General features: G+C 44.8%; 1 protein-coding gene across 1 annotated transcript; it reads left to right on the top strand.

Annotated features, from left to right (window-relative positions):
• Positions 1 to 1,696: 1,696 nt before the first annotated feature.
• Positions 1,697 to 19,024, top strand: RNASEH2A (ribonuclease H2 subunit A). The gene is made up of 8 exons (XM_040415043.1): positions 1,697 to 1,850; positions 3,491 to 3,562; positions 12,005 to 12,131; positions 12,686 to 12,773; positions 14,279 to 14,416; positions 14,961 to 15,048; positions 17,156 to 17,279; positions 18,441 to 19,024. Exons 1-8 carry the CDS (start codon positions 1,724 to 1,726, stop codon positions 18,577 to 18,579), a joined length of 903 nt encoding a protein of 300 aa, XP_040270977.1. The 5' UTR covers positions 1,697 to 1,723; the 3' UTR covers positions 18,580 to 19,024.
• Positions 19,025 to 23,892: the final 4,868 nt, after the last annotated feature.

Genomic DNA, 23,892 nt, shown 5'->3' with positions numbered 1-23,892 from the left:
GTACTACAGGTGTCAGTATGATAGATGTCACCATCACATAGGACAGTACTACAGGTGTCAGTATTATAGATGTCACCATCACATAGGACACTACTACAGGTGTCAGTATGATAGATGTCACCGTCACATAGGACAGTACTACAGGTGTCAGTATGATAGATGTCACCATCACATAGGACACTACTACAGGTGTCAGTATTATAGATGTCACCATCACATAGGACACTACTACAGGTGTCAGTATTATAGACGTCACCATCATATACAGTAGGACACTACTACAGGTGTCAGTATGATAGATGTCACCATCACATAGGACACTATTACAGGTGACAGTATTATAGATGTCACCATCACACAGGACAGTACTACAGGTGTCAGTATGATAGATGTCACCATCACACAGGACAGTACTACAGGTGACAGTATTATAGATGTCACCATCACACAGGACAGTACTACATGTGACAGTATTATAGATGTCACCATCACATAGGACACTACTACAGGTGTCAGTATTATAGATGTCACCATCACACAGGACACTACTACAGGTGTCAGTATGATAGATGTCACCATCACATAGGACACTACTACAGGTGTCAGTATTATAGATGTCACCATCACATAGGACACTACTACAGGTGTCAGTATTATAGATGTCACCATCACATAGGACACTACTACAGGTGTCAGTATGATAGATGTCACCATCACACAGGACACTACTACAGGTGTCAGTATGATAGATGTCACCATCACATAGGACACTACTACAGGTGTCAGTATTATAGATGTCACCATCACATAGGACACTACTACAGGTGTCAGTATTATAGACGTCACCATCACATAGGACACTACTACAGGTGTCAGTATGATAGATGTCACCATCACACAGGACACTACTACAGGTTGCAGTATTATAGACGTCACCATCACATAGGACACTACTACAGGTGTCAGTATTATAGATGTCACCATCACATAGGACAGTACTACAGGTGTCAGTATTATAGATGTCACCATCACATAGGACAGTACTACAGGTGTCAGTATGATAGATGTCACCATCACATAGGACACTACTACAGGTGTCAGTATTATAGACGTCACCATCACATAGGACACTACTACAGGTGTCAGTATGATAGATGTCACCATCACACAGGACACTACTACAGGTTGCAGTATTATAGACGTCACCATCACATAGGACACTACTACAGGTGGCGGTATTATAGATGTCACCATCACATAGGATACTACTACAGGTGTCAGTATTATAGATGTCACCATCACATAGGATACTACTACAGGTGTCAGTATTATAGATGACACCATCACATAGGACACTACTACAGGTGGCGGTATTATAGATGTTCCTGTTCTAGGAGGGCACTATCATGTGGCACACTTTAATCATGTTGGGCACCATCATACATGGCGGTAACTGTTTATGGGGTACTTCTATAGTTTGCACACTTCTATAAGCCAATATTATGTCTGACTCCATTACACATGGCACTGCTAACTAGCACTTGGGGCTCAGTCAGCAATGGCGGTGTGCGTCAACACAACATACTGGTAATACAGTATGTGCTGTGATCCCTGCACAGTGTGTCAATAAAGCTCGTTGAAGGGAGGCGCGTTCTGATTGGCTGACGGCTGACGCGCAGTTTTGGCGCCAAGAAGGCTTGTTGCCGGAAGTCGCCTTGTCAGCATGGATCTGGAGAAGTTCGAGCAGGACAATACTCGGAGCTGTCTCCTGGCCTCTCCGGTACCGGATCGGTGCCGGGAGGAGCCGTGCTGCCTGGGGATAGATGAAGCCGGCCGGGGACCCGTACTCGGTGAGCGGAAGTTATCATATCACGTGTAGCTGCCCAACCACCAATGCTGTGAAAAGGAACTACAAGTCCCAGGTCTTCCAGGAGCAGTCCTGTCAGCGGCCGCAGTGTCTCTAGTCTTCCTGGGCTCAGTCGCATACAGCGGCCTCAGCTCTGCCTTTGTCCATAGCAACCAATCAGAATTTAGACCTTGTGTTCCCAGTGCAGTCTTTGGGATTGGTTGCTATGGGCAACAAGGTCACGTTGTCACTGAAGACACCCTTAATACATGAGGCCCACAGGGGGAGATTTATCAAAACTGGTGTAAAGAAAAACTGGCTTAGTTGCCCATAGCAACCAATTAGATGCCACCTTTCATGTTCCAGAGGAGCTGTCCAAAATGAAAGGAGGAATCTGATTGGTTGCTATGGGCAACTAAGCCAGTTTTACTTTACACCAGTTTTGATAAATCTCCCCCAGTGTGTTCTGAGTCTAGTGATACCAGTTGGCCCGCTGATCATGTGATCAGTCACATGATCACAGTCTACCGTGACTGGATAGCGGATAACTTCAAATTATCTGAGTGCCCCTTTAAAGCTAAGTCATGGCAGGACTCCGAGGGTCAGCATGTCAGTTAATGCGAAATACGTGGCAAATCCACGGTAACTCTGGGTATGTCATATGTGGCTGATATGTGAGAGCTCCTCCTCTACCATCCCCCTAATCATATATCTGGATAAAAGAAGTCTCCCGTTCCTTCATGATTCCCACTGCCAGATGTTCAGGGCTTCCCCATCCTCCCAGTTAAGCCTCATTCACACGTCAGTGTTTCACGGACATGTTCTCGCCGGTTAGCACACATCCCCATTCATTTGAATGTGTGTAGTCACACATCAGTGTTTTAGCACGGTCCGTGTTTTCAGCACGGATGCATGTCCTATCTGGATCCGTGTTCCCGGATCATTCACGCCCATTATAGTCCATGGGTTCGTGAAAACCACGGATGCCATCCGTGTTGCATCTGTGTTTCACGGATCATTAAGAAGAGATGCTTTGAAAATTATTTTTCAGCTGTTCAGTGTCAATGAAACACGGACAGCAAAAAACAGACACACGGATCCTTCGCAGACAGCTTCATGGATGCATCACTGACCACCTGCTCACGGATTTGAGCACGGACACGGATGTGTGAATGAGGCTTTAGGGCCCATTCACACGTCCGTATGTGTTTTGCGGATCTGCATAACACTGTCATCGGCAATGTGTGTTCCGCACATCGCCGGCACTCTCATAGAAAATGCCTTTTCTTGTCCTCAATTGCAGACAAGAATAGGACATGTTCTATTTTTTGCGGATCCGGACAGCACATTCCGGCCTCGTTGAAAATGAACGGGTCCGCACCTGTTCCGCAAAATTGCGGAACGGATGCGGACCCATTTTGCGGACGTGTGAATGGACCCTTAGTGTGGGTTTCTGGAGGAAAAGGGGATATGCCATAAAATATATTGGACCCCGCCAGTGTGGACAAACCCTTTTATAGGGTGTACATTGGAGGAGGCTTTTCATTGGTGCCGGACTATCGGATGCTGTATTCCATGGATGTGTGTAGGAGATTGTAATAAGTGACGTGTTACTGAGTTTGTGCCCGTGTCCCCTCTGCGCAGGTCCCATGGTGTACGGCATCTGCTATTGTCCTGTTTCGCGGAAGAAAGACTTGGAGGAGCTGAAAGTTGCAGGTGACTTTTTTTCTTTCTATTTTTTTATTTTATTTTTTATTTTTTGCATCTGTGCCTTTAAAGGGGGTCGTTCACTCCGACAGCCCGTACCGCCACCAATCAGCTGTGTCAGGTAGGCAGTACTACCCCTCTTCATCCGTTGTGTGGTGGACGGAGCCGTTTACTGCAGTATTGACTTCAATGGAAGCGATGCTGCAATTACCAGCTCCAGCCACTGCACAATGGAAGGAGCTGTGCAGTTCTGGCGCCTGATCAGTGGGGTGTCAGACCCCCAGCTATCAGATAGTGATGGCCCAACCGTGAAAATAGGCCATCACTTGTAAATGGTTCGACACCGCCATGTAAGGTGCTACAGCGTAGGGGCCACAGAGAGCTGTTTATCTGCTTACATGTACGGCATTATGTGCAAGGGCTCGTGTGGCTCCACACATGGCGGGTTCCAGCTGTATAATACAGCAGACACCTGGTTGCAATGACCAGGATCGGTGATGACGCTGAAGCTGGTTATACTGATTGCGGCATCTGTGAGTTTAAGCAGAGGGAGGGGGATCCCAATCGGACCCTCCTGCAGGAAAATAGCAAGGCTCCGATCAGTTTCACACGAGCGAGTTCCATGCATCGGACTCGCATTGTGTCCTGACCTCCCAGAACTGCCGGGGTCGCATAGCATTATGTTGATTTATGATGCTATGTATCCCTTAGAGGTCTGGAATGTATTGTATAGCACTGACATAATGCTGCCAGTGTTATCCAATACATTCCAGAACTGTAAGGGTTACATAGCATCATAAATCACTATACTGCTATGCGACCCCGGCAGTGCTGGGAGGTCAGGACGGGAGCTGCTGCATACACACGCTGCGAGTCCGATGCGTGGAACTCACTCGTCTAAAAGAGGCCTTACCATGACAGCTTGGGGCCTGCTGAAGGTTCTCAGACCTGTCATGGTTAACTGCCTGTGAAGGTGTGCAAGAGGAACGGCTTCACAAGCAGGCAATGAAAATCCCATAGACCATAATAGTTTTCAATTATGGTCTATGGGATCAGATCACAGCTTATAGCCCCCTAAGAGGACTAAAAGTTATTGAGTTAAAAAAATAATTTTTTTTTAAATCGCCATCTTTCCCCCCCCCCTTCCCCAATTTTATATATAAAAAATATATAAACAATAAAAAAAATAAACTTAACAGGTATCGCCGTGTCTGAACTATTAAAGTATAAAGATATTTTTCCTGTGTAATGAAAGCTGTAACAAAAAAAAAATTCGCCTTGTCCCTCACCCCTCAAAAAAATTGAATAACTTGATTAAAAATTCATACATACCCCAAAAATGGTACCAATAAAGTTTTGATTAATTTTCAATTTTTTATTTTTTTTTGTAGTAAAACAATAAACGATACAAGTTTGGTATCGCCGTAATCGTATTAAGCAGCAGAATTTTTTTGCACAGTGAATGTTGTGATATCAAAACTCAAAAAGCCTTGTCAGAATTTTTTTCATTTTTACCCCACAAAGAATTTTTTTCCATTTTCCAATACAAGAATTGGTGAATTAAATGGTGCCATTTAAAAATATACCTTGTGGGAACGGAAAATGTTAAATGTTATGGCTTTTTGAATATGGGGAGAAAAAAAAAATGCAAAAGCTAAAATGGGCCTGATAGTCCTGGTGTTTAATATTAATGACCTCTCCTCAGGTTAGGCATTGAATATCAGATCGTTGCCGCCTCCTACAGCTCACCAAGCGCAGCGCCGTACATTTTATAGTGGCTGTGTGTGGTACTGCAGCTCAGCCCCGTTCACTTGAATAGGACTGAGCTGCGCTTAGGCCACATTACTGATGTACGTGACATCACTGTCCTAGGAAGAAGCCTAAGCGCTCACGGAGCACTGCGGCCTCTTCATACAGCTGATCGCTGGGCAGTTGGACCCCCCGCCGATCTGATAATGATGACTAGGGATGAGCGAATCGACTTCGGATGAAACATCCGAAGTCGATTCGCATTAAACTTCGTTCTAATACTGTACGGAGCACGAACACCGTACAGTATTAGAATGTATTGGCTCCGATGAGCTGAAGTTATTGCTTCGCGAGACTTTGGGTAATAACTTCATAAATTGATTTCTACTGTAAAAAAAACATTTCCCGAACTAGAGTACAGTTCCAAAGTACCACTTGGAACCGAACCTGAGTTCGGGAAATATTTTTTTACAGTACAAATTAATTTATGAAGTTATTGCGCAAAGTCTCGTGAAGCAATAACTTCGGCTCATCGGAGCCAATACATTCTAATACTCTACGGTGCTCCTGCTCCGTACAGTATTAGAACGAAGTTTAATGCGAATCGACTTTGGATGTTTCATCCGAAGGATTCGCTCATCCCTAATGACTACCTTCTCTGAGTAAAGACCAACAATATGTAAATCCTGGATAATCCCTTTAAACCCGCGATGCTTATCGGGGTGCCACCTTTAGACCTCCCCTTTAGCATAAACCTCCAGCTAGTGTCAGGGTTTTTGAGTCGGTGCCAATTACTCCCATCCGCTTTAGAGCATGTTCTTGCGATTTGGTGGGGGTCCCAGGGGTCAAACCCTGTCCTGTGGATAGGGCAAAACTACTTCTAACCAGAATGCCCCTTTTAAACTTTTTTTTTTTGAATCAAATCGTTTTTATTAAACAATAAATACATATTATAACATAATACAATATGTTGACTTTTTCTTTCTTTAAATTATCCACGATGCAGATTCAGTGAACAACAATACTCATAAGTATATCACCACTCAGTATTATCATGAATCCATACACTACATATACCTTTGCTAAAACATATTATGGGCAAAAAAAAAAATTACCAGAAACTTGACCTTTCCAAACTCCCTCCCCCCCTTACCCTACCCTAACCCCCCAACCCTAACATTGGTCTTGACCATCACGTGACTATATAACCACGTGGGTATGAGATAACCATTCAGTCCACATTTTTTCAAACTTCTGAGGGCACCCTCTCTTCACAAACACCCCTTTTTCAAGTACCAGCATGTCATGCACCTTCCGTTCAAACTCACTCAGTGTGGGCGGACTCCCCTGGATCCACCTCATAGCGATCAGTTTCCTGGCCACATATAGCAATCTCCCCGCAGCTACCCTAACCGGTTCATTTCCTCCAATTTCAGACACATACCCCAGAATACACACCTTAGGATCTTTTTGAATTCTTAATGTCAATTTACTATTAATCATCTCTACAACTTCCTCCCAATAATTAGCAACTACTGGACAAGACCACAACATATGTAATAAGTCTGCACCATCTTCCATACACTTTGGGCACTTGTCATCACCTCTTACTCCTATCTTTTTCAGGAACACCGGTGTTTTGTACACTCTGTGTATAATAAATAGTTGGGACAGTTTGCCCTGTTCACTTAGAGACACCTTGGGGACTGCTTCTAAAATATCTTCCCACATATCCTTAGACATATCCCCCACGTCAGCCTCCCACTTTTTCATTCTTGAAAGCGGATATCCCTCTAAGAATTTTTCCATTAGAAGAGCGTACACCTGTGATATTAACCCTCTTTTTCCCCCTCCCGACGGAAGAACAAGCTTATGGACCACCTCCATTTGAGCTATCACACATCCCTTCCGCATCGTGACCCCAAGGGCATGTCTTATTTGAAGATATTTATAAAACCACTCCTTGGGGATATTAAATTCCTGCTGCAGGCTTTGAAATGACTTACATGTCTTGTCCTTAATTAATTGTCCAATTCTCGTCACTCCATAAGTTTCCCAGTTCCTAAGTCCTGGTATGGCCAATAGTTCTGGCAACAAGTGGTTCTTTCCAATAGGTGAAAGTTCACTAATACCTCCCACTCCTCTTAGCAGCTTCACTTTTGCCCAAACTTTTTTCATGAGTTCAATCAGAGGAAGTTTTTCCCTCCCTGCATGCATTCCTAAACCTTCCAGAATGCCCATGAGGTCACGACTGCCCAGCCAATGCTGCAATATCTGCCCAGTCATATCCGGTGCTTGTAGATCAATCCATCCCTTAAAATGCTGACATTGGGAAGCCAAAAAATAAATCCATGCGTTAGGGACAGCTAAGCCCCCTTCCGACTTAGAATACTGCAATGTCTCCAGTTTGATCCTAGCCTGTCCATACTTCCAAGTAAGATCTCTAAATATAGAGTGAATTTTCTTAAATCTATCCAGAGGGATCCAAACTGGAGCATTATTCAGTATATATAACAGTTGGGGCATCATAACCATTTTTAAAAGGTTAACTCTACCTACCACCGAAAGAAAGAGCCTACACCATGACCTCACTTTAAGCCTAAAAGTAGCTAGCAAAGGGGATAGATTTAGTTCTTCAAAATCCGCTAGTCTCGGTGTTATATGTAATCCCAGATATTTAAATTTATCCACCCAGGGCACCAAACTATCTACTTGTCTGCCTACCAGGGCCTGCCCGTCAATTGGCATCAAAGAGGATTTCTGCCAGTTTATCCGTAGTCCGGAAAAGCTACCAAATCTGTCAATCAATGCCATGGCCGCATCCAGGGACGCACCAGTATCGCCCAAGAAAAGTAGGGTATCATCAGCGTACATAGCCACTTTATTATGCAGTTCACCATATCTAAACCCCTCTATACTTGTAGATAAGCGAATATGCGCCGCCAACGGCTCTATTGCAAGAGCAAACAATAAGGGCGACAGTGGGCATCCCTGTCTGGAACCCCTGGCGAGGGGAAAACAGTCTGATAATCCTCCATTAGCTCTAATTCTCGCCTTAGGGCTAGAATACAGAACCTGTACCCACTGAATGAACCGTTCACCAAAGCCCATAATTCTCAGGACCCCCCACAAATACCTCCATTCCACACTATCAAACGCCTTAGCGGCGTCAAGCGCAAGCAAGGCCCTGTCACCACCATTATCCGCCGGAATATTTAAGCTAGTGTACAGCCTACGAAGGTTAATAGCCGTTGATTTTCCTGGCATAAATCCCGTCTGATCCGGATGTACTATGGTCAGAATTACCTTGGACAGCCTGTTCGCCAACACCTTCGCCAGTAGCTTAACATCAGCCGTGAGAAGTGAAATTGGCCTGTAGGAATCCGGTATTTTAGGATCCTTCCCAGGCTTAGGCAAAACCACAATTATAGCTTCCTGCATCGAATGTGGTAACGAACCTGCCTCCAATGAGTGCTCAAACACCTTAAGTAATTCAGGGAGTAATATCCCCTTTAGTTTTTTGTATATCTCTACTGGGAGACCATCAGCTCCAGGGGCCTTACCACTTGCCATGTCCCCAAGTGCAGCTTCCAGTTCCTCTAGTGTAATCGGCTCCTCTAGCCTCTCTCTATCTTCTTCTGACAGCACCGATAACTGCGCCTCCTCTAGGAAATCCTTCAGGGCCTCATCAGAACTAGATCCAGTGGAAGTATATAGAGATACATAGAAGCTTTTTAAAATTCCTAATATTCCTTTTGTGTCCTGACAACTGTTCCCCCTGTCATCTCTCAACTCCTGAATACAAGAGGAGCCTCTCTGAGCCTGCGAGACCACTGACAACAAATGACCCACCTTCTCTCCTTCCTCAAAAGATCTCTGACGGTAAAAGCTTCTCTTTCTATCTGCGGCCTGTACCAGATGACATCTCAGCTGCTCCTGAGCAACCTCCAGCGCCTCACTACTAACCATGGTGGGGGATCTACTAAACTCTCTCTCAGCCTCGGACACTAGTACATGCGCCTTGACATCCGCCTCTCTGGTCCTGGATTTATGTTTGTTGATTTCTTTCATCAGAACTCCCCTCAGAAATGCTTTCATGGCGTCCCATACACCTGGTATCGAAGCCGACCCTGTATTGATATCAAAAAATTCCTTAATTTCCATAGAAATCCCAGATAGGTCACCCAACACATTCAACCAATGAGGATTACACTTCCACAGCCTCGGTCCCTGTCTGAGCACCCCCAGGCACAAGTCAATCTGCACCAGAGAATGGTCAGACAACGACCGAGGATGATAAACAACATCCCTAACTAGTGGTAGCATTATGTCGTTAACAAGGGCCAGATCTATACGCGATAGTGAATGGTGCGTGGCGGATCTACATGAATATTCACGCTTATCCGGGTTACGCCGTCTCCATACATCTTGCACTCCTACCTCACCCAAAATATTCCTGAGAGCCGCACTCCCCGGTGAACCACCTGCTCCCTCCACCCGGCATCTATCTAGGGAGTCATTCATCGTGCAATTAAAGTCCCCAACCAACAGCCACGGCAGCCCAGGGAAGTCCGCCACAAAGCCCATGATCTCTCTTATTAATGGGGAAGCAAACGGTGGAGGCACATACACAGACACCAGCACCAGCTGTATTCCATCTACCTTACACACCACACACACATACCTGCCCTCAGCGTCCACACACTCCTGCATATGTTCATACCTGATACTCCTATGCACAATCATACTTACACCTCTAGAATGAGAGGAATGAGTTGAATGTAACGCATGGATCACCCAATTTTTATTCATCCAGTGTAAATTTTCTCCTGTCAAATGCGTTTCCTGAAGACAACATATAGCCGGCTGAAACCGCCCCAGATACTGAAAAATACACTGTCTTTTCCGTGCTTCAGCCATCCCTCTCACATTCCAGCTTAAGATTCTAATCGCCTGTGACATGGTAAAATTTTAAACCATATTTGAATCTCACACCCCATTCAGATAACACTCGCTCATAGTTCAAGACCCTAACCTTCCCCCCCAACCTTTTCCCTACCCCCCCACCCCCCTCCCTCCCTCTCATACTCAGGTTACTGTAGCTGGGGAAACCTTTCCCTTTCTTATCCACTTCCCACATTAAAACAAGGCAATCCGAGAGCAACATGCCCTTCAACCTACAATAAGCATAACAATTTATAACACTTTTCCTCAGGTAGAGAATCCTCCCCACAACTGAGAAATACATTTTACTATCATTACCGCCTGCTCCCTCCTCAGGAACTACCATTTGGTAGCATTACATAATACACTCCCTAACTGGTGCAACATTTAAAGCAATCCTAGAGTGTAAATGCATATATAACTTGAACATAAGAAACGTATATCTGCCTCCTTCAAGTGTCCAGGGCCCCACTTCTCAATTGTCGCTCGTGGACGTCCAGCCACTGCGTCGCCTCCTCCGGATCTTCAAAAAATCTGGTGGATCCCAATGCCACCACACGCAGTTTAGCAGGAAACAGCATAGCGTACTGGACTTGTAGAGCTCTCAGCCTTTTCTTTATATCCATAAATCTGCTTCTCCTCCGCTGCACTTCGTTGGAATAATCCGGAAATATGGATACTTTCACCCCATTCAGGACCATCTCCTCATTGTCCCTAGATTGTCGCAGGATAGTGTCCCGGTCTTTAAAATGGAGTATCTTCGCCAGTATGGGACGGGGAGGTCTGCCAGGCGGAAGCGGCCGCATGGGGACTCTGTGCGCCCGCTCCACCGCATATAATGAGGATAGACCTTTTTCATGAAATAATTGGTGCAGCCATTTTTCCACAAATTCGGTGGCATTATCCCCCTCCGTCTTCTCTGGCACACCCACAATCCGCAGGTTATTCCTTCTGGACCTGTTCTCCAGGTCATCTGTTTTGGCGTATAACGCCGCTATATCTTTAGCAGATGATTTTGCCGCCATTTGCATAGGCTGGATAACGTCCTCAATAGTGGACACCCTCTTCTCCAATTCAGAGGTGCGTTCTGTGATTTTGTGTAGGTCATGCCTAATTAAAGACACATCCGACCTCAGGCTGCCAACCTGTACTGTAAGCACCTTCAGTGTGCTGTTACAACTGGCCACAGCGGCCATAATATCTTTTAGAGTAGGCTCTGCTCCATCCACAACTTTAGGGCCTACCGCGTCTTTTGCCGGCCGTGCAGGGGTTAATGGCGGCCAATTTACCGCGTCCAGGGTCTCCCCGTCGGTGGATTCATCCTCTTGTCCAGAGGAAACCTGAGCGTCCATCTCCTTCTCCTCAGCCCAGTCTCCCCCAGCACTCTCCGTGCGAGCAAACCTGCTCAGCTTTGCGGCAGCCGTCTGTCTCGTCTTGGGCTGTAAGGCCGGCCCCTCTTCTTCCTCGGCGCCATGCCGACTCTCCTCTGGCCTGTCACAGCGCGGCCCTTTACCGGACTTTCTAGGCATGTCGGGACTCAAAAGATCAGCACCACACTCTCCTGTCTCCTCTCAACCACCAGGTAGGCAAGGATCTGCGAAATAGGGGGTTGCTACCACTCTAAAATCAGGATGTCTGCAGGAGCTCAGTGCGGTGCGACCTACTCCATGCGCTCTCAGGCCACGCCCCCCCTTTTAAACTTTTTATACTTGAAATCATCCCCTTCGTGAAATTGTCCTTTCATTTTTTATATTTTAGACTCCAAGACGTTAAGTGAGCCTGAGAGGGAGCGGCTCTTTAAGAAGTTGGATGGTTCTTCGGATTTCATCGGCTGGGCTCTGCATATACTGTCCCCCAACGTCATCTCCACCAGCATGCAGCAAAGGTGAGGGCTCTGTTAAGTCTCATAAGCAACCCGTCCGATCACCTCGTGCTGGGTGCCATCCGAGTGGTAATGATTGCCAGGTACACAGCTTCCTGCACTCTGCCCCGTGCTGGCAGGAAGCTTCAGATGCCACCGAGCAGCACGGTCACCATGGCCTCTGCTGTGATCTCTGTATGCCGGCAGGGTGTGATCATTTCTACTAGATAGCGCTGCATACCGTCAGATCTGTGTAGTCAGGGTGCTTCCACCTGGAGCTGAATGCATGAAGGCCAGAGACCAGGGATCCCCAACCCGAGGCTCTCCAGCTGTTGCAAAACTACAACTCCCAGCATGCCAAGACTACCTACAGCTATCAGCCTGCAGCAGGGCTTGGTGGGAGTTATAGTTTTACAACAGCTGGAAAGCCGCAGGTTGGCCATGCCTGCCAGAGAGCAAAACCTGCTGCTTTAAGGGGGGATTTTATAGTTTCTAGACCTAGCGAATGGTTTATAGGTTTTTATAGTCCTGGTTTTATTGCTGACATTTACAAAAAAAAATTTTTTCTCCACTTTTAGAGCAAAATATAATCTCAATGCCTTATCCCATGACACTGCAATAGGCCTGGTTCAGCATGCTCTGGACTGTGGCGTCCAAGTTACAGAGGTGCGTATAAAGGGGACTCCTACCACAATAGTACGGGCAAGTCTAGAAACGCTAGCTACGAAAATCCTAAAGAGCAAATCTGATCACGAGGGAAATGCCTCACTGGTTCATATCTGTATTTTTTTTTTTTTTCTCTCCATACAGAACAGAAAATTTGTAAATTTCTTATACATAGGAGGCAGTATTATAGTAGTTGTATTCTTGTACATAGGAGGCAGTATTATAGTAGTTATATTCTTGTACATAGGAGCAGTATTATAGTAGTTATATTCTTGTACATAGGAGGCAGTATTATAGTAGTTGTATTCTTGTACATAGGAGCAGTATTATAGTAGTTATATTCTTGTACATAGGAGCAGTATTATAGTAGTTATATTATTGTACATAGGAGGCAGTATTATAGTAGTTATATTCTTGTACATAGGGGGCAGTATTATAGTAGTTATATTCTTGTACATAGGAGCGGTATTATAGTAGTTATATTCTTGTACATAGGAGCAGTATTATAGTAGTTATATTCTTGTACATAGGAGCAGTATTATAGTAGTTATATTCTTGTACATAGGAGGCAGTATTATAGTAGTTATATCCTTGTACATAGGAGCAGTATTATAGTAGTTATATTCTTGTACATAGGAGCAGTATTATAGTAGTTATATTCCTGTACATAGGAGCAGTATTATAGTAGTTATATTCTTGTACATAGGAGGCAGTATTATAGTAGTTATATTCTTGTACATAGGAGCAGTATTATAGTAGTTATATTCTTGTACATAGCAGGCAGTATTATAGTAGTTATATTCTTGTACATAGGAAGCAGTATTATAGTAGTTATATCCTTGTACATAGGAGCAGTATTATAGTAGTTATATTCTTGTACATAGGAGCAGTATTATAGTAGTTATATTCTTGTACATAGGAGCAGTATTATAGTAGTTGTATTCTTGTACATAGGAGCAGTATTATAGTAGTTATATTCTTGTACATAGGAGGCAGTATTATAGAAGTTATATTCCTGTACATAGGAGCAGTATTATAGTAGTTATATTCTTGTACATAGGAGGCAGTATTATAGAAGTTATATTCTTGTACATAGGAGGCAGTATTATAGTAGTTATATACTTGTACATAGGAGCAGTATTATAGTAGTTATATTCTTGTACATAGGAGGCAGTATTATAGTAGTTATATTCTTGTACATAGGAGCAGTATTATAGTAGTTATATTCTTGTACATAGGAGGCAGTATTATAGTAGTTATATTCTTGTACATAGGAGGCAGTATTATAGTAGTTATATTCTTGTACATAGGAGGCAGTATTATAGTAGTTATATTCTTGTACATAGGAGCAGTATTATAGTAGTTATATTCTTGTACATAGGAGCAGTATTATAGTAGTTATATTCTTGTACATAGGGGGCCGTATCATTGTTATAGTTTTATTCCTCTCTACCCTTCGTTCCTTTGGCTTTTGATTATAACAAATACACGTCTTCCTCCTACAGGTGTTTGTGGATACTGTGGGTCCTGCCGATAAATATCAAGAAAAACTGAGTAAGCTTTTCCCCGGAATAGAAGTGACTGTGAAGCCCAAAGCTGATTCCCTTTTCCCTGTGGTCAGTGCAGCAAGTATCTGTGCAAAGGTAAGGGATGTGGCCGCCCTGATCTGAATAACATGAACTGTCGTATAGTCATCAGATATGTGTAGATCATCCGCCCCCCCCCCCCCAGCCCCTAAGTTCTCAGCAATGGAGGTATGTGACATAAAGCTGTGATTATAGGGGGAGGCAGGGATGTTTTTGAGTCGGTAATATTCAATTCCTAAGACATGGAGGGAGTGTTCTGTGCTGCTAAATATCTGCCCTTTCTGATTTGTGTAGTTCTGCTGTTTCCCATTAGGGGGGACATCACCTCTTGCACACTGTATATAGCTAGAGATGAATGTTACTATTGCCTTTATTAAGTGCAAACTCTATACAGTATTTGGAGATGGTGCTCAGCCATTATCTTGCAGGGGCCTCTGCTGGGGGGATGTAGTATTACATTCTCGCTTCTCAGCTCTGTATGAGAGAAGTGGCTGCCCAGGTGCTGATCTCCTCCGTGACGGAGCACTGCTCTCTACTACTGACAGATAATAATTGCATTTAATATAACTTGAGTTCACATTCATGTTTTTCTATGTTTTAGGTTGCCAGGGATAGAGTGGTAAAAGGCTGGAAGTTCCTGGAGGACTTAGGTGAAATCAATGTTGATTATGGCTCTGGATACCCAAATGGTCAGTTAAGTAAAGACGTAAATCTCCTTTCCGATCTAAGGCCAGAGGCTTTATCCTTTTACAGGGAGCTTGTAGGTTACTCAGTAATGAGCTTATCAAAGAAAGCCGCCAGTAGCAGAAAGGAAGCCCCAGGTCTGCGGAGAGCCCGTCACAAAGGATGCGGGTAGTGGAAACAGGGGGGTCACCACCAATGACTGTATAGGGGTCATCCCGTTTACCATAGATTAATAATCAAACTTTTTGATCATGTGATTAATATGAGGTCTCCACAGGACTCCTGGGAGTGTCGCACAATGTCATTGTTTTCTATGGATAAAAAAAAAAAAAGATAAGCAACAGTCGCAAAAATTCTGACATAGTTGGGGTACTTGAGATTGTTGGAAGTTGCTTTCTCCTCCATAGGGAAACACTCCTGCCCCCCTCTGCTGACAAGTCCTCTGTGTGAACACTGGACTAAGCGGCTGCCATGTCTAGAATTCACAAGTTAATGTCGGTGACATGATTTATCCACCTGCTGGTTTCTTTTATGGCCGGCCTTGAAATCTTCCGAAGCATGAATGGCGACAGGCAGCATATTTTCCTGTATATACGCATGCGCTGAATGCGTTCTCTGCTGGCACAGAAGAGAACGCAGCTGGTGAGGTGGTTCTGTGGGTAAAGCACATGACTGCCATTATCTTGGGTAGTGTGGACACAGCAGACACCACCTCCACTATTGCTTACCCAAAGGCAGCAGGGGGCTTTATGGTTTGTTCTACTGTAAAGAGTGACCCCTTTGGGGGTTACATATAGCAGGCATGCTCAACCTGCGGCCCTCCAGCTGTTGTAAAACTAAAACTCCCACAATGCCCTGCTTTAGGCTGTTCGGGCATGCTGGGAGTTGTAGTTTTGCAACAGCTGGAGGGCCGCAGGTTGAGCATGCCTGACCTATCCCCTCACACACTGGTAAGATTTCATTAGAAAGTGACCAGCAGCAGGTAAGAGAATCTCCAGGGAGGCATCGCAGAATAACATGCAAAAATAACAACATTTTCTGGCATCTTCAGAAACATTAGTGCAAGCACTCCTCATGTAGTGCTTGCTGTTACCAGGAGCATCAGTAAAGGTGGGTTTACACGGGATGAGCTTAAAGCCGATTGTCGGCTTCTCATTCAGTGGCGGTGACCGCAGCATTACTTGCAGCGATCTCCTCCACAGTCTGAGGATGAGGGATTGCTCGTCCCTATGCAGCTGCGTTCCCTCATCAAAGATCCCTCTTTATACTGCATGACCTGCTGCCCAGAAACGATAATGTGCCTGCACGAACAACAGGATCACCCAATGAACGAACGTTTCGCTTGTTCATCGGGCGATTGGCGGCACATTTAGACGGGCACATTGTTGGGAACGAGCTTTCGCAGGAACGTTTCTTCTCGATAATCTGCCCACATATTGGGCAATGTAAAGCACTGATCTCCTGCTTGCATCTCTCCAGCTGTTTTGAAACTACAACCCCCAACATGCTGTGACTGTGGCTCTCAGGGTATACATAGAGGCAGTGCCACATAAAGTGATATTTCTGGATTCCTGCAGTCTGTTTTATCTGTTTTTCTCTTTCTGTATGGTTACGTGATTCATCAGCACATTCCTCAGTAGAATGAAAACACTTCCCTCTGGATTTCTATCATGAAGGGGCCTCATGTAACACAGTGACCCCGCAGTGTTTGTAACGTTAATCTGTGTTATTTGAGCATCTCCCTTGTTGGGATGACATGTGGGAACCTGGCAGCGATGATCGCACCAGCCCGGTTTTGTCTTGTAGCATGTGATTGGTTGTTGAAGGCTTCAATCACGCATCTCTCATGGCGGCATCTGGGCTTGATAAAATCACAGCATTACTGCATCCTACGGGGAGAATCGGAATAATTGTGACATCGTAATTTGTGACTTTTCCAGCGTACAGAAGCTTTAAGTAGTGGCAATGCAGTGAGTTTACATGGCCCTGCGGCTGACCTGATCTGTCTACGGTGCATTTGTCATCTAAGGTGCACTTCATGCTTTTAATCCTGAGGATACGGCTTTAGGTTGTTGGTTAACCATTCGTGTCTTATTCTTTCTCATCCATCAGACCCAAAGACTAAGGAATGGTTGGCTAAACATCTGGACCCTGTATTTGGATATCCCCAGTTTGTTCGGTTCAGCTGGAGCACTGCGCAATCCATCCTAGAAAGCAAAGCTGCCCCTGTTCTATGGTGAGTGCGAGGTACTGACGTAAAGAGAGGAGAGGGTGCAGATTAAGTCGGCATGGTTAGGGTGCGGAAAGTGAGCAGGGATACCTTACTGTTATAGGGGGCACAGGAGGTGTGGAGAGAGAGAGAGGAGGGCACTGGTGTAGTGGGCATAGTGAGATTGTGTCATATGAGACTTGCACAGAAATTAGCAACCTCTTGGCACCAGTATTCTGACGCAGAGAGTGCGCTAAATCTACGGTTACATACTAGAAGAGGGTACTGGTGTAATGGGTATGGTGAGTAAGTGGTAGGCTGCGCTTAAAGGGGTTGTCCGACCCCAAAACCAGTTGTAGTGGCGCATACACAGTTCCTGCTCTGCGCCTGCACAGCTACTCGGAGCAGTTGCGCAGGTGTAAGGTTGTCTGGGTAGCCGCGCACATAATCACGGATTGGACTTCATACTTCCCTCGCTGGTCCTGGAAGGAGCAGGGATGGGGCCCCGACGCTGCAATGGAGCGTTTAGTCGGGGCCCTTTTCCTCTTGTGAATGCTTTTCTAGCGTTATTTATAGTTGGACCCCAGTGTAGAGTTGTTAGAAGGTGGAGGATGAATGTTCCTGGACCACGTAGGAGAGTTCAGTAAATCAGGTTATAGATTATTGTATTCTAAACATTATTTAATAACCTTTTAACCATTTCCTCCTCCTCTTATTTAACTCTTTGCACTATTTTTTTCTTTCTTAAGCAACGTGAATATTATCCACGGGTTTCACTAGCTATGATAATGGAAATGTCTGTACAGAACCAGCAGAGGGCAGCAGAGGCCAAGTACATGAGTATTGTCCTTTACAGGAACAGATGCTCCTCTCCCTTTAAATGCTCACATGTGCAGTAACGGTGGGTGATGAGTTTCCTGCTCAGTCAGCGATGGCCTTGCTTGTTGGTAACATTTACACTGATTAGCAGTGTCAGATTATGCGGGTGATGAAGGGAGGGGAGGTCAGGCAGACCTTGTGTCCTACTAAAGAGGATTTGGGTGTACAAACTATTCCCCCCCCCCCCCCTCCCCCATCCGTACCACAACCTTGAGTGCATTTTTTTTTTTTCTTCTAATGGTGCTGCTGATCAGTGTCAGTATATGATCAGTCTATGATTACTTATATATGTGTTCTATCTTTACTCAGGGGTGACGATGAAGAGGACGCAGGTAAATCTTCCTCACATTCCCTGCTCTCCTACTTTGCTGCTTCGAAGGAACCTTCAAAGCCCCAACGTCACAGGTTCTTCATGGAGAGACAGCTGGAGCCCCTGGTTGATTTGTAGAACAGATTTACTATGAAGTACCCCAAGAATATTACCTGTCGTAGGCCTGGCAACACATTAGTATCATATCCAAATACTGCCCCCCTCCTATTTGAAAGGGGGGAAATTTTGCTAAAAATCAACCAAACCTCTACCCTACTATAAACTGCTTTCTTCCTCCAGAAACGGAGCCACTCCTGTCCATTGTCTGGTATTGCGCCACAGCCACGTATCCGATCCAGACCTTGGACAACAGTGACCCTCTTTCTGAAAGAAGGCAGCCATGTTTTTTTTAATCTAAACATTGTTCCACATTTACTACTCCTAACAGGCATAGATTTGGTTTTCCGACCATTAGAGTACATTCACACGACCGTATGTATTTTATGGTCTGCAGGATGTGTATCGTCTGTGTGACCATCGGGATGCGGAAAGCAAACGGATGACATTGTAGAAATAATTATTTCTTTAAGGCTACTTTTACACTTGCGTTCAGAACGGATCCGTCTGCATTATAGTTTAGAAAAAATTCTAAGTGTGAAAGTTGTTCAGACGGATCCGTCCAGACTTTACATTGAAAGTCAATGGGGAACGGATCCGTTTGAAAATTTAGCCATATTGTGTCAACTTCAAACGGATCCGTCCCCATTGACTTACATTGTAAGTCTGGACGGATCCGCTCGCCTCCGCACGGCCATGCGGAGGCTGAACGCTGCCAGACTGATGCATTCTGAGCGGATCCGCCTCCACTGAGAATGCATTGGGGCTGTACGGATCCGTTCGGGGCCGCTTGTGAGAGCCTTCAAACGGAGCCCCGAACGCTAGTGTGAAAGTAGCCTAAATCTGCACTCACATCGGCATTTGCCTTCTCTTGGATGAGTTTGGCTAGGGCTGTAGTACTCTTGTCACCTTCATTTTGCATTTGACACTGTCAATCTGTGGCCCTCCAGCTGTTGCAAAGCTACACCTGCCACAATGACCTGCTGTAGACCGATAGCTGTGGTCTGTCCAGACATGCTAGGAGTTGTAGTTTTGCAACAGCTGGAGGGACTCGGGTTGGGCATCACTGCTATATATAATGTGTTTTTTGATACCTCTTTTTAGTTAAAGGAGTTTTGGGAGATTCTGATGTTGATGACCTATTCAATCAGCTGTTTGTGGAGGCCGCAGCCTCACAAGCCCAGCGCTGTCCATTTGATAGCGGCTGTTCTTGGTATTGGAGCTCAGCTCCATTCACTTGGCCACAATACTGATGAACGTGACGTCCCTGGCCTAAATAGAGTCCGGTCAATGCCGCAGCCTCTTCAAACAGCTGATCGGCAGGGGTGCCAGGAGTCGGACCCCCACTGATCAGATATTGGTGACCTATCCTGAGGATAGGCCATCAGTATCAAAATCTCAGAGAACCCCTTAATGACTTCTTTCCAATTATTCGTTTAAATAAAGGTTAGTATTTGTAGACTCTTGATATCTTGCAGTGTGTTTGTATGGAGGTATAATACAGTACCTTAAAGTATTCATACCCCTTGAACTTTTTCACATTTTTCACATTTTTCACATTACACCCACAAACTTAAGTGTATTTTATGTGATAGAACAACAGAAAGTAGTGAGTATGTGTGAAGTGAAAAGAAAATGATTCATGGTTTTCACATTTTTTTTATAACTTTATTTTATTAAACCTGTATAAAGCAGTATGGCATATACATGAAGGTCAAGTCAGCGGCACACTGCCTATCAAAAATCTCAATAAGAATAATTAATTACAGCGTGAAAATTATACACAGTAGGACTTCAATCTAAAATGGCAGTTATATAGAATCATGGCTGAAGGTGGAGCAGTTGGGCTTTCGGGGCACTAATGGAAGGTACTGTGCACAACACGTACCACATACTTTCTGAAACTTTTGCTGACAACCTCTGTTTTTAAATACAACATTTTTAAACATCACAGTCTGATTTAATAAGGCTTTCCATTGAATGAGCTTGGGAGGGTGATTTCCCCCATCCACTGCAAAGCTATCGCCTTACGGGCCATAAACAATGTTTCCCTCTAAAAGATTCTATCATGGCATGGCCATAATTCCTTGGGTAAGATGCCCAAAAACCTCTGGGTCAGGAGGGGCTGGGCGCAGCGGGACTCTTGAAAGGGTATCTACTACCTCCTTCCAGAATGAACTTGCAAGTAATTATGCTAGCTCATTCTGGAAGGAGGTAGTAGATATACTTTCAAGAGTCCCGCTGCACCCAGCCCCTCCTGACCCAGAGCTTTGTCTATTGGGCATCTTGCCCAAGGAATTATGGCCACACCATGATGGAATCTTTTTGAGGGAAACCTATTCGATGCCAAAAATCGGGGCACCACACCTATAACAATTCCGTTTTTCACTGACGTGTGCTGCCCGCATTTTCCACGGACAGCGCACATACCCATTGATTTAAATGTTTCTGTTCACATTTCAGTATATTGTTTTACTGATTGTGGATCATAAAAAATAAAATAATAATTAATCACGGAGTCATGCACTACTTTGATACATGATTCGGACCAAGCAGGCGCATAGAAGTCTATGGGTCCGTGAAAATCACGGACACAACACACATGGCATCTGTGGTGTGTCTGTTTTTTCACTGAAGACTGATAGGAGATTCTTTGGAAATTTAATTTTCAGCTGAGCAACGTCAGTTAATTACGGATGACACATGGATGGTAAAAATAAACACACGGGCCAACCACGGATCCTTCATGGCTTAAACACGTACGGCCGTGTCACTGACATGGAAATGTGGACGAGGCCTTGGTATGATAAAGACTGCTTATTCTAGATAGCAATGGTCCAGAATGAACAACTGTTTGTTATTAACAGATGGGGATACCAGCAGTGGGGAGTACATTTCTGCCATCAATCTTCACTGGATAAAGAAGGAATGTGTTCCTTCCATTTGGCAGCTGCTGATAGTGGTGCAAAAGACAGTCTAGAATCAATCAGGTAGGTATACAGCATGGAGATAATGCCATGCGGGCCCTGAGTAGTAAAGACTATTAGGGGGTACATTGAGATCACCCTCTGATTTCCCAACAAATGCGTCTGCAGTGCATGGCATAGTTGTAAGTATAAAAGCACTCATGTGGGATCCCATATAATTCTTGTATTTGTACAAATGATAGGATCGTTCCATCCTTGTATATATCCCCAACTGACCGCATCACATGACCCTGCCAGAATTCACTGCCTTCCAACTTAAGCATGTGGGAAAACAGTATATTTTCCTACAGAGGAGCTTCAGAGTAGTGTCACAGGTCTTTCGCCGCCGGTTTTCAAAGTGTTTAATAAATAGAAATCTGAAAAGTGTGTTGTGCATTTGTATTCAGCCCCCAGTACTCTGATACCCCGAAATAAAATCCACTGAGACCAATTGTCTTCAGAAGTCACCTAATTAGTAAATAGAGTCCTCTGTGTGTAATGTATTCTCAGTATAACTACAGCTGTTTTGTGAAGGCCTCAGAGGTTTGGTATGGAACATTAGCGATCAAACGGCATCATGAAAACCAAGGAACACACCAGACAGGTCAGGGATAAAGTTGTGGAGAAGTGTAAAGCAGGGTTAGGTTATAAAAAATATCCCCAAGCTCTGAACATCTCACAGAGCACTGTTTAATCCATCATCCGAAAATGGAAGGAGTATGGCACAACTGCTAACCTACCAAGACATGGCCGTCCACCTAAACTGACAGCCTAGGCAAGGAGAGCACTAATTAGAGAAGCAGATAAGAGGCCCATGGTCACTCTGGAGGAGCTGCAGAGATCCACAGGTCAGGTGGGAGAATCTGTCCACAGGACAACTATTAGTCCTGTACTCCACAAATCTGCCCTTTATGGATGAGCAGCAAGAAGAAAGACATTACTGATAGCAGGCCATAAGGTCTGTTTGCGACAAGCCATGTAGGGGACACGGCAAACACGTGGAAGAAGGTGCTCTGGTCAGATGAAACCAAAGTTGAACCTTCGCCTATGACAGCACTCCTGGAGAGACTGCCTCTTCCTCAGGACAGGAAACGGGAACCAGAATCGCTTTAACAGAGGGTCCACCCTCTCTATCCCCAGTTCTGTTTCCTGTCCTAAGGGACAGGTGGAGTTGGAATCGCTGTTTTTTTTATGGCTGTATGATTATGGAGCAGGCTGAAACCACCAATGATACACCGGTACCAGGGTGGGGTAAGAGGGGTTGTTCCCCATTAACATCAGTGTTATGTATTTGCTCATGTGGGCCTTCTTCTATGCCTAGATATGAGTCTTCTAGGAAGGTCTCCAGATCAAAGGAGAAGGGGTGTGCTGTTTGTAACGAAAGTTACCATTTGCCTGGGTTAAACCCCTGTATCAAGCATGCATAAGCAAGTTAATGGGGGAGGAAGCTCCGTCTCTGATGGGCAGTATCAAGCAGATGATCTGTGATGAAGTTAAAGAATCTGTTAGTGGCCTGCTTAAAAATCACCCTAGTACCTCTGTGGCTGCATCTAACCCCCTTCCAGTGACAGTGATGTATTATCTGGTTTGGAGGAAGAAGAGGAATGGCAATCTCCTAACGATTCTGAGGACAAGTCTGCAGGAAAGCTGCTCTTCCATGCTGAGAACACTAATGTCCTGGTTAAAGCAGTTAGAGCTTCTGTGGGTTTAGATGATGAGAAATTACCACAATCCGTTCAGGACTCTGTTTGTGGACAGCGTCGGACTGGGTGCCTAGGGCCCTCCAGTAAAATTTATTATGGGGGCCCACCGTATGGATACATTCAAATATCACCTGCTCACACAGCAGCAAGATGCTACCAGATGATTGAATGTGTTGGTCCCTGCAGCAACTTTGAGAAGGTAGGTCCTGGGGAGAAGAGGACCCTGGTAGCTTTCCTCAATACCTAGAAGTCATCTCAGCTCTGATCGTGTCTATAATAATAAACTGGGAAGTTTCTTTAATAATCTTTTATGTTTTTTTATATGAAAATAGGCTGGTGGAGGTGCTGTACACTGAACGTATGTAGTGCAGTAAGTCTACTGTGTTATGTGCCACTTGTGCAGGAGGTGAGAGACTAGGGGCCCCACCTTGCTCAGGGGCCCACCGGGGGGGATTCACCTGTACCCCTGTGGGCCAGTCAATGCCTGTTTGAGGACCTAGGTCCTAGAAAGAGAGGTTTTTTGTCGTCCATAAAAATATTCAGGCTGTAATTTCCATAGAGTGGAAGAAACCTGATAAATACTTTTTTTTTAATTTTTTTTATTCCAGCTTGATGCCCCTGAAGGCAAAATGTCCAGGAAGGGAGCGCTTCCCTTTGAAGATATA

This window comes from Bufo bufo, chromosome 1 (assembly GCF_905171765.1).
Source record: "Bufo bufo chromosome 1, aBufBuf1.1, whole genome shotgun sequence".
NCBI classification, from domain to species: Eukaryota; Metazoa; Chordata; class Amphibia; order Anura; family Bufonidae; genus Bufo; species Bufo bufo.
The sequence above is the reverse complement of the archived record's forward strand: the minus strand, read 5'-3'. Positions and strand labels throughout refer to the sequence as shown.